At 40.9% G+C, this 11,843-nt stretch overlaps 1 protein-coding gene across 1 annotated transcript in view; it reads right to left on the bottom strand.

Moving 5' to 3' along the window:
• Positions 1-1,866: 1,866 nt before the first annotated feature.
• The window catches only part of si:dkeyp-72e1.9 (syntaxin-binding protein 4), a gene marked incomplete at its 3' end in the record, with an annotated part of 62,271 nt that continues 52,294 nt past the window's right edge, over positions 1,867-11,843 (bottom strand). Inside the window, 4 exon segments of the mRNA XM_054607384.1 lie at positions 1,867-1,955; positions 7,254-7,326; positions 8,365-8,506; positions 8,651-8,757. Of these exon segments, the coding sequence (XP_054463359.1) occupies positions 1,867-1,955; positions 7,254-7,326; positions 8,365-8,506; positions 8,651-8,757 (411 nt within the window).

Below are 11,843 nucleotides of genomic sequence, written 5' to 3'. Positions count from 1 at the left end.
CATTTGCTAAAATCGAAAAAGTTCATTTTTTTCGCATTAATGTACACTCAGCAACCCATCTTGACAGAAAAAAACAGAAATGTAGAAATTTTTGCAAATTTATTAAAAAAGAAAAACTGAAATATCACATGGTCATAAGTATTCAGACCCTTTGCTCAGTATTGAGTAGAAGCACCCTTTTGAGCTAGTACAGCCATGAGTCTTCTTGGGAATGATGCAACAAGTTTCTCACACCTGGATTTGGGGATCCTCTGCCATTCTTCCTTGCAGATCCTCTCCAGTTCTGTCAGGTTGGATGGTGAACGTTGGTGGACAGCCATTTTCAGGTCTCTCCAGAGATGCTCAATTGGGTTTAGGTCAGGGCTCTGGCTGGGCCAGTCAAGAATGGTCACAGACTTGTTCCAACTCTATGCAGGCTTTCATATGTCTTGCACTGAGGAGAGGCTTCCGTCGGGCCACTCTGCCATAAAGCCCCGACTGGTGGAGGGCTGCAGTGATAGTTGACTTTGTGGAACTTTCTCCCATCTCCCTACTGCATCTCTGGAGCTCAGCCACAGTGATCTTTGGGTTCTTCTTTACCTCTCTCACCAAGGCTCTTCTCCCACGATTGCTCAGTTTGGCTGGACGGCCAGGTCTAGGAAGAGTTCTGGTCATCCCATACTTCTTCCATTTAAGGATTATGGAGGCCACTGTGCTCTTAGGAACCTTGAGTGCTGCAGAAATTATTTTGTAACCTTGGCCAGATCTGTGCCTTGCCACAATTCTGTCTCTGAGCTCCTTGGGCAGTTCCTTCGACCTCATGATTCTCATTTGTTCTGACATGCACTGTGAGCTGTAAGGTCTTATATAGACAGGTGTGTGCCTTTCCTAATCAAGTCCAATCAGTTTAATTAAACACAGCTGGACTCCAATGAAGGAGTAGAACCATCTCAAGGAGGATCAGAAGAAATGGACAGCATGTGAGTTAAATATGAGTGTCACAGCAAAGGGTCTGAATACTTATGACCATGTGATATTTCAGTTTTTCTTTGGGATCTGAATACTTTCCGTACCCACTGTATAATTGATAGGTTATCCATGCATGACAAACAGTAACCGGTAATCAGCCATCATGAACCTCCTGATATCACAGTTTAACTGAATTTTATCAGGTCACCACTGAACTCCTTCTGCTTCCAGACAAAGTAATATACAGCTCCATAAATCTGAGGTGTAAAAGAAAATACTCAGCATCTCATTTCATTAGGTAGATTTGTCATCCAGTGATGATAAAAATGTAATCTTACTGTAATGATGTATTTGTACACTTGTCATACTTATCATTACCACATTAAATATTCTCTGTTGTAGCCATTTAACAGTATATTGTTAAGAAAGAATCTGTCTCCAGATAAAAGAAGAGGACAGATGTCCGTCAGTTGTCTGGGACAGCCGGTGATGCACATAAAGCTGAGCAGCAGGTGCAGTACTCATAACTCACACAACAAGACCACCCAGTTCACTGTTGACCAGTACAAAGAGTTAATCCTTCCCATAGCTCTGTGAAACTAAAGTCCTTAGTTTGTAATATCAGAACATTTGTTCCAATCCACTTGACAGTTCATTAATCATTCCCGCAACCGAATATGCAACATTACTTTATAAAAAGTAATAATATAATATAGTGACCACGAACACATATTTTTTTCATTTGGCATATCTCCAAGAGCACTCCTTAGTCAAACCAAACTGACCTACTAGTGCATGAACACATGGTATGCATCACTGACACAAAGACAAGTGGATGAGCAGAGAAGGCAAATAAAGCTAAAACAAGGAGAACATGCCCCACAGCCTAAATTAAATATACTTAGCAGCAAGACTCACCACGTCTAACTTGTCTGATTTGAGTCGTATGTAGGGGTCCAGTGTTATCTTAGGTTTGGCTCCCGTTGGTGACCTCTGGCTGGTTGAACCTAGAGAAAAGGGAAAAGAAAGAAGAGGTGGAAAAAAGGGAGAGGAAGAAGAAACATTAAAATATACAGTTGGTTTTCTCCAAGACAAAGGGGGAAAAGCAGTAACCAAGATTTAGAAGTTTGTATGAAAAAAACATTCTGGTGTAGAAAACACAACATCTGTACGAGATACCAACCCAGGAGCTACGGGCCCTTAAACATGGTGAAGAGAGAGTATGTGAGGCCACAGAACACTTAGTAAACAACAGGGGGGAATATCATTGCATAATCTGTAATATCAGAGTGGATGGACAGATATTCTCTGTGGATTTGGTGGAAGTGGGTGGTTGTGGTGATAGGGGAGGTGTGTGTGTGGGAGGGGTAGGGGGATGAAGAGCAGATGATTAAAAAGAGAGGAGTGGAGGAAAGGTGGATGATTATATAGATGGGAGAGGGGAGGGCAGACAGCCAATGCCTAATATTAATTTGATGAGTTTGTCTGTCCCAGATTTGTGTGTCTGCTTACTATAGCAATGGGAACCTTTCCTCTGAGTGTGTGTGTCTGCACACCCCCTGTTGCTAGGGCTATGAACTCATTTCACTGACTACCCTCGTCCTTGTCCCACCCAAAGGATTTGCACCACCCTTGGACTGGTCATGATGATTGACAGATCATTGCCTGTTACAAGGCAAAGTGGTGAGGGTTTCAATGCAGGTGTGAGGACGGAGGATTGATCCCCTGTCCTGTGCAGTTGGATCTGTTCTCTCCTTTTCTGCAGTGTTTGGTGGATAGAGGACTGTCCCATGACACTGTTAAAGTGTATGCAGCACCCATTTCTTCCTCCAAAGAGGGTTTTGGCGACAGACCAGTCTACGGTCATCCTCTAATGAAGCAGATCCTTCAGGGGGTCAGGAGACAGCACCCTATGTTGTGTCCCTCCTCCACGCAGAGGGAACTGCCATTGGTGCTCAAGGCTTTGGTGAGGGGTTGCTTTGAGCAGCTGCAGCGCTCCTTCCTGAAGGCATTTTCATTCAAGACAGCTTCTTAAGTATCAAGCACGACGAGTATCAAGAGTAGTGTAATCATATTATCTGTAACCAAGCAACCAATGTACTTCCTGTTTACACCGGCACGCGCAAGCCCAGTGTACGTGAATAGTCATGTGATATTCGTTTTCAGGGGAGCAAATCTGGACGCAAATCATTTCGAAAACGATGCTGAAACGCATGTGTGGACGGAGATCGTTTTTTGTTTTAAAACCCTGTTTTAATTTGAAAACTGGTTAATGTGGACATGGCCTAAATATAGAGTCCAGTAGAGGGGCGGAGCCTGTGTGAGTTAAGGTTAAGAAGGTTCTGATATTGTAATCCTAGTTCTATAGGCACAGGCAGAGCCCTCTACCAAGGGGTTGTAGGATGGCAGAGAGCGGTGTGTGCTGCCTTATATACTGGGGGTGCTGCACGTTCTTCATTTGGGGGAATGCATGCTCGGGAGGAGAAAATTAGTCATGGAGTCCAGTAGAGGGCCAAGCCTTTGTAAGTTGTTACTTTGAACCTTGAGGGTTCACCCATAGAAACATTATAAATGGCCTGTCCTTATAGAACTGGGGTTACAATATTGTAACTTTTGTTCATTTTAAATGGTTTGGCTTTACACATTACAGACATGTTGGTTTCACACTTGATCTCTGTTATCATTATTAAATATAGTAGGACCCCAGGTGATAATAGTTGCGCGCAAAAAGGGTTTTACACAATTCTGTTTATCTCCCTTACAGGATTGTATGCCTTTTATGACCTGTGGTCATGCAACTGCAAGAGAGATAAGAGATGAGAGGTCAGAGAGGTCAGCTGACTCAAGGAGATGAGTGTGCATATGTTTAAGTATACGTGTGTATGACCCAGTTGTATCAGTGGGGTGAGGAGGCTTAAGTTGAAGTACAGCCCCCCACCTTCACCCCTGCTTCCCATGGTTAACAAAAATGAAATCATACAGAAATATATTATTGTCAGGAGTCAATTTCACTAGTTGATACAAAAATAAGACATCCCGCCAGTACTTGTATCTGCTCACCTCACCACAGACTGCTGACATCTTTCATGGCTTGCAACTGGCTTAACCAATAGGAGCCAGGAGGAAAGCTCAGTGGTCATAGCACCTCAGAAATAACCTTGACTGGGATAATCCAGGCCAATAGGATTGGGCTAGGCTGTCAAGTGGCTTAAAGCTAGGACCCATGGGCGACCCTCAACCCTGGAGCTGCTGGTCTGTTTGAGATCTTTAAATTTTCTCATCAAGCACTTTCTCTTAAATTAGAAACTGACTCTTATAAATTATTTTCAGTCTTTAAGTTTTTCATCAAAATATGTTCCATGTGTGCTGGTTGGACCTCCAAAAAACTTGTGAAAATTAATTTCATCAACAATATCTCAACTGAGGTAATGGTGCTGTTAGATTAAATTATGTTACAGAAGGCAGAGGTCATGCGAAATGTATGTCACAAACATTCTGTAGGCTGCTACTGTATCAGCATGGATTCATGATCTTATAAACACAATACCAAAACACCTGTTATACATGCATGCGACAGCCAATGAGAGCATCAGAAAAAGATTCAGATTAATCATCATCTTTGAGCTGCTAAGGCTTGAGGTAGATTTTCATTTGTGTTTTATACAGCAGCTGCTATGCAGATTCACTGAGGATAAGAGGAAGGATGGAACAATAATGACCTACAACCACTATTATCAAGAGGGTACTTTTTCATGATCCCTAACATTCCGGTGTGATTGGAGGTCCCCTGCTGTGCTGTGGTTTCTATTAAATCCCAAACTCTCCTCTCCACTTAATCCACAATCTCTGTGAGGGAGTAAATGTTCCCCGTTTTCATTCTCGGATAAGATGGGTTTATCTAATATGTTTTAGATTTCAGGGACTTCCAGGACAAACCACTAAAAGTCTCAGCTACGATTTGGCAGGCGTTTAATAGTTCTTTAGAGGTTATTTTTGGCATACCTGCTTTTTTAAACAATATAACTTGTTGTTCATTGTGTAAACATGACATCTATTGCACTTCTATCCATCCTGGGAGAGGGATTCCTCCTCTGTTCCTCTCCAAGAGGTTTCTTCCTTTTTTCTCCCGTTCAAAAGATTTTTTGGGGAAGTTTTTCCTTTACTGATGTGAGGGTCCGGGGACAGTGAATGTAGCATGTGTACTGATTGTAAAGCCTTGAATTGAAAATATTGAATTGAATAACACAAGTAAACAAGAAGATAGTGAGAGTGGTGGATGACAACTGGAGGGAATGTGATGGGTGTCATGGCTATGGTTAAAAGCAAGAGCAGTGATCATCAGGACAAAGATGCAAAACAATGGGAGCTCTCTGCCTACCGATCGTCTGGGGATTTCTAATTGCAATGTTGTTGCCTAAACGGTTGCTAATAAACGCAATGCCATTATATGTCCTGGATTCAGACAGGTCAATCACAAACGTTTATCTACATGTGTGGGGACCTACAGGGATGTGACGTGGGGACAACGTGCTGTTATTTGATACAATTGTTTCCACCTAGTTTTAATAAACATGTATCATTGTGTATTTTCTCTTATTGTCATCAAACCCTATGAAAAAATCAAACCCAACAATGTGTAAGTCTATCTCTTAATACTTTCTTACCTCCTCAACCTGTCTGTGGCTCTCGCCAAGCCCATTGGTTCCTTACTGAATACATGTACATCTTTAAAAAACGCTCATAGATAGATACAGCTGGCCACTGTAGGTTTTGTCAAACCGGAAGAGGAAATATTGCATTTGTTGGGGACAATTTTTCAGTGATGGATTAATACTCATTGGGTGCTCTGGTGAGTATTTGTGGCAGCAGAATGGTGAATTGAGTCAAATAAATTTTAATAAAGAGTGTGTGTGTTGATGATACTAGAGAGGCTCATTGGTGTTTTTTTTTAAGGAGCTGTATGGCACAGAGGATTAAGAGATATCAGGCTTGGATACACACATACAGATAAGTAGATACAAAACCTTGAAAGTATGAGTAATGCACCTGTACAGTTGTGAAACTGTTTGTGTGGAAGTGCTTTAACAAGTCGTTTTTGAGTGAAGATGCATGTGTTTGTGAAGTAGTGAGCATAAGACTGGAAAAATGAGACTTGGATTATACTGCAACAGTTGTGTGAGGGTTTGTAAACTGATGATTCCACATGCAGCACGTCTGGTGTTCAATCGCCCCAAGTTCTTTCACACAACTTCCCTTCTCCGTTCTCTACACTGGCTCCCTGTAAGAGCTCGCATCCAGTTTAAGACTCTGGTGCTAGCCTACAGGGCAGTGAAAGGAACAGCTCCTTCCTATCTCCAGGCCTTGGTCAAGCCCTACACCCCCGCCCGACCACTTCGCTCTGCTGCCTCGGGGCGACTGGTTGCCCCGTCGCTCAGAGGTCCCTGCGGCCGATCCACCCGGTCACAGCTTTTTTCTGTCCTGGCCCCTCAGTGGTGGAATGAACTCCCCACTGACGTCAGGACAGCAGAGTCGCTGCCCATCTTTAGGCGCAGGCTGAAAACTCACCTCTTCAAGAAGTACTACCCTGAGTCTTCCTCGTAGCACTTATTGCATTCGTATTAGTTGTTGCACTTACTGTATTCATATCAGTTCGCTGCACTTATTGAATTCGTATTTGTTTACTGCACTTATCCTATTCGTAGTAGTTTGTAGCACTTATTATATTCGTATTAGTCTGTTGCAATTATTGTTTTCGTAGTAATTTGCCTCTGCACTATACTTTTGCTCTGGCTTATGCTTTAAGATGCTTGTTTAAGAAAGGAGATGCACTTATGACTTCTGGTGACTAGTAGTTCTCTTGAATACCTATGTTGAATACACTTCCTGTAAGTCGCTTTGGATAAAAGCGTCTGCTAAATGACTGTAATGTAATGTAATGTAATGTAATATAGTTTCGCTCTTGTTAAAGGCAGCCCTCATGTACTTCAATTCATCAAGACTTTTCTCTGTTTAAAATATGAAGCAGATATGAGAGAAAAACAACATTTTCTCCAAGAATTCGAGGTAACACGCGGTAAATAACTGATATACTAATGGTCATTTTGGGGGTGACGTATACCTTTAATGGCACATGATGATATATTGTTTGATTCAAGTCAAAAGAGTCACCTTACGAAATGTATTTCGGAATTGTTCTTAGTACTTTCAATTTCGCTGTGAACCAACACAGCATCAGCTGCAGACGCAGAGGAGCAGTTGAGATTATAAATAAGAAAAAACCGAGAGACACAAAGAGAGTGTTTTACCTGAAATATGAATATCTGGTGGGCAGATGTCAGGAGAAGGTGAGGACACTGATGCTGGCTCCTCTGCACAGGCCTACAAAGAAAAATGTATCACACACAAAAGATGACTTCATGAACACTGACGTTGGGTTCTCAAGGTAGGGCTCTGAAAGTGCTTTTCATTCACCAGGCATTACATTGAATCAGTGTTGAGGCTGAATTGTGTCATAGAATCACTTCACACTTTGACATTGTAAATTTGCATTTCAATTATTTATTTATAGACTTCAAGAATAATTTTTAAAAAATACTTAAATTTGAATGATAAATTAGATTTCAAAATAGAATTGCAATATTAAAAGCCATTACAACATTTTCTTTGAAATTCCATTTTAAAATGAAATGATCAATTCATTATATAAAAAAAAACATGTTTTTACATAGAGTTTGTTAAAGCATTTGAATGCAAAATGCATTAGTCAGTCTATTATCTGTTTTTTTAAAGTTTTTCTGCTTCCACAAAGAACACGGCCTCAAGACCTGCTTTCTCAAAACCCTCTAATCAACTTCTTCTTTATATTCCATCCTGCTGTCAGTTTATATGGAAGCCAAGATGTGTTTTATAAACAAAAGCCCAATATTTTTTGGTTCACTGTGAAATATGCCAAAATTGTTTCGTAATTGTTTTTGTTTTAACTAGAATAACTGCCTTGCAATTGTTTACATCTGCAAACCAGTCATGTTGCAGTTCAAATCCATGCCTGTCCAAATTGTCATCACTTTATCGTTTTTATGTAATTACAGATTTGTGTGATTTTATCATCATGAGCATATGAACTCTTGAGTGATTGCCAAAGATGTGTCTTGTGAGGTCACAATGACCTTTGACATTTGTCCGCCAAAGTCTAATCAGTTCATAACAAAGTCAAAGTGGACATTTGTGCAAAATTTGAAGAAATTCCCCCAAGAATTCTGAGATACCGCGTTCACAAGAATGAGACGGACGGGCGAACAACCCGAAAACATAAAGCCTACGGCCACGGCTGACAAACTCAGAAATCTACTGATGGAATGTCCAAAACATTGACATGTTGTGGTTTGTTTCTGATGCCTGAAAAAAAGCGTAGCTGACCTCTGGTGATCTGATGTGGACTTTTAAGCGTCCAGAGTTGTAGCTGTTGCCTGCGGCTCGCTGGACCCCATTGTGGAGAGATGTGCTGCTGGGAAAAAGTCCTTTCCCTGGTATGAAGGCTATTTCCACAGCACCCTCTTGGCTGGAGACACAATCCATTAAAATACAAAGACTTAATCATGTGGACAGTGACTAACATAAAAGCAGAGGAAAGAGGGCAGACAATGGCAGTGTGTATAGCTGACTAATCCCTACTAAGATCACAGAAGTTACTTATGTCACTCACCTGAATTTGACTTTGTTCATCATGCTTTTGGCCTCTTCATGGGTCACACCTATCAAGGACTCCTTGTTAACAGCAATGAGCTGATCTCCAGGCCTCAAACGTCCATCCTGCACAATAGAGATGAAGCCTTTAGTCATGTTGAGCTAAAGAACCACACAGGTAACCTATTTTCCTTGGATGACTCACTCTGTAAGCACAGATTGCTACATCTTCTTGACTTGAGAGTCTGGGCCAAGTATCACTGCACTGCATAAGCTAATAGCTAGACAGCTATTTACAGATGTGTAGGTAATAGCGACTAGCTATTGACAAAGGTTCGGCTTTTGTCTGCAAACTACATTGAATTAAATGTGATCTCTGCAGTCTTGTAGTCCAGAACACCTAAAAGGAGACCAAGTCATGACCAAGAACAACGTGTATCGAGACTGAGACACACACACACACACACACACACACACACACACACACACACACACACACACACACACACACACACACACACACACACACACACACACACACACACACACACACACACACACACACACACACACACACACACACACACACAGTATATCATGAGAAATGTCTCGATACAATAATCAAAAGGCATTTCAGAGGTGAATCATTTCTTTCTCTGATCAATCACAGTAATACAAAAAAATATTAGAGATAGGCAAAGGCAGTTTAGTGATATCTCTACAACTGTGGTCTTGACCAGTCATGAAATAATATCCTGACTCCTCTTGGTGGGATGCGTCGATTCTGAGACGAGACCAAGACCTTGGTCTTGACACTGGTCTGGACACCAAGACCAATCTCCAGGACTACAACACTGTTAGTGTGAGGGTATTAAAATAATATCTAAATAGACAGTTCTGTTTGTGGGACACGGATCAGAAACATAAGCATTTAGACAATTAGAACATACTGCATTCCAGGTGCTAAGTTCTGTAGCATAAAAAAAAGAATCCTCAAATGATAAACAAACACTCTAAAATTAAAGTACTTTACATTTGGGGACCAATGACGTTCGCAAAGTGTTTATTAATGGACCAACTGTCATCAGAGGGATCAACAGGTTCAGCGGACTCTTAACTTTGTTGGTAACTTCGATCTGTTCTGGGTTTCTCTTATCTCAGGGCAGGTATAGGGTCTGTATGGCGTCCACTTAGAACCAATTCAATGAACATGATCCCATCAACAATATAACCTTGAAGGAAGTTGTGAAACATCAGAAATGTACCTCCTGCTTTGATATACCCCCTACTGGCTTTTTCAAAGATGTTTTTTACTGCATGGCATCAGAAATGAAAATAATCACTTTTCTATACTGGGGTTGTCTCCAAAACCCATGAAACTGCAGATATTAAGCCACTTTAAAAAAAAGAATAATCTAGATGCCTCAATAATGACCAATAAAAACAGCTCCCATTTTTAAGGTAAATCATTAAAAAGTCTATTTTTCAGCAGCTTAATAGCTCTAAACCACCACCTTTGCCAGTCAAGATTTGACCCTCTGTTCATGCTAATGTATGAATGTACACAGTGGAGTCTTGGTATTAATGTGTCTCAGTTCTGTATTTGACATGTTCAACCACAACATATTGCTAGACAGACTGGAAACTGAGTGAGACTTTCTGCCACAGTGACTACTTTGTGTTGATCAGTAATTACATACTGTATCTAGGAGTACAAAAATGTTGTGTGGAGTACCCCAAAGCTCCATTCTGGGGCCTCTTCTGCTCAACATCCAAACGTTCCACTAGTGTAAATGTCTTTTAATAATTACCGATACAGGCACTGAGTAGGTGCATCAAACAATGAATTGGAATTTGATTCTGTGTGCCAGAAGTTTCTCCAGTTAAACAAAGACAAAAATAATTGGTCTTTCTATACGGTCTATACGGTACTTTTTAGTTTTCAGAGATCCAACATTCCACCATTTCCTTTCCCTATAACAGGAAGAAACCTCGAGCATACCCGGGCTTTAGGTGGGCCGCCATTTGCCCGCACCGTTTGGGTTGGAACACAGAGATGCACAGCAACAACTACAGCTCTGATAAATGCATAGCTGCATAAATCCCCAGCTGACTCATCCCATACAGTAAATCACTCTGCATGAAGGCTTGCTTGTTTCCTATATGACACAGGGGATTACGAGTTGGGATTTAGAGGAAATGGACAACCTGCTTCCATAAGCACAAGACTGAGAATCTGAGAGAGTGAGTGTCAGTAGCTTTTTGTAATAGAGCCAGGCAATAGTGTATACAGTGTGGAGGGAGTTAAAGAGACTCATGACAGTGTTCACATATCATGTTGCTTTACTGTGCCCTGTCTCTAACACAGTTGCATGTAGTCCTACTGCTCTGTACCATTCACCATCTGGTAGTGGGGATTTGAGTCAGTAGGTCAGTGAAAAACAAATGGACTAAAAGAAGTGCCACGCATACATGCCTGCTGCACTGCAGCCTTATCTCTGAGAAAATCTGTGTTAATGCAGTGTGGTGAGGTGGCTATGAAGTTTCAAATGTTTAGTTTTTTTAGACAGGTGTACATTTTAAGCTGACATCTGACAATAGCCTAAAAGCTCTAAAGAGCAGATACTATGAACTGCTAAAATGTTTGATTACTACAGCATTAAATATGCCAGGACAAAATTTAAAAATAATGTTAATGAAAAATTTGGGCCCAAACAATATCCCGCATAGATGAAAAAGTTAAAACCGTTAGTATTCAACATTTTAGGCAAGTATGCAACATAAGTAATGCTAAAATGAGACTTTGGAGAGAATCACTGTGTCAGATTAGACAATCATAGAGACATGTCAATGACAAACTGGTTCATACAGTGTCCAGGTGGCACATGACTCCATCTTCCTAGTTCCTAGTCCTATTCATTCTCAAAGGATCTGGAGTATAGACTCTAATGTTTGTATACAGAGGATATACGATCACTTTAGGGTTAATATCACGGTATGTCTTGAATATTCCTCGTTCCTTTGCCTGCACCTTTAAATACTGAAATAATCACCTCCATCACTTGAAACAGGTGTAAATTTATTAAATGAAGTTTGTGAAATGAACGCAGCTCAAAGTGCTTGACATGAAAATAAGAAACAAGACAAAAGGCAGTCAAATAATTTGTGCTCTTTTGTGATTTTGTATTTGTTTGTATTGTAGGACAATGATA

Source organism: Anoplopoma fimbria, chromosome 11 (genome assembly GCF_027596085.1).
Source record: "Anoplopoma fimbria isolate UVic2021 breed Golden Eagle Sablefish chromosome 11, Afim_UVic_2022, whole genome shotgun sequence".
Lineage (NCBI taxonomy): Eukaryota > Metazoa > Chordata > Actinopteri > Perciformes > Anoplopomatidae > Anoplopoma > Anoplopoma fimbria.
Note: the sequence above shows the minus strand (reverse complement) of the source record. Positions and strands in the feature narration are given on the sequence as shown.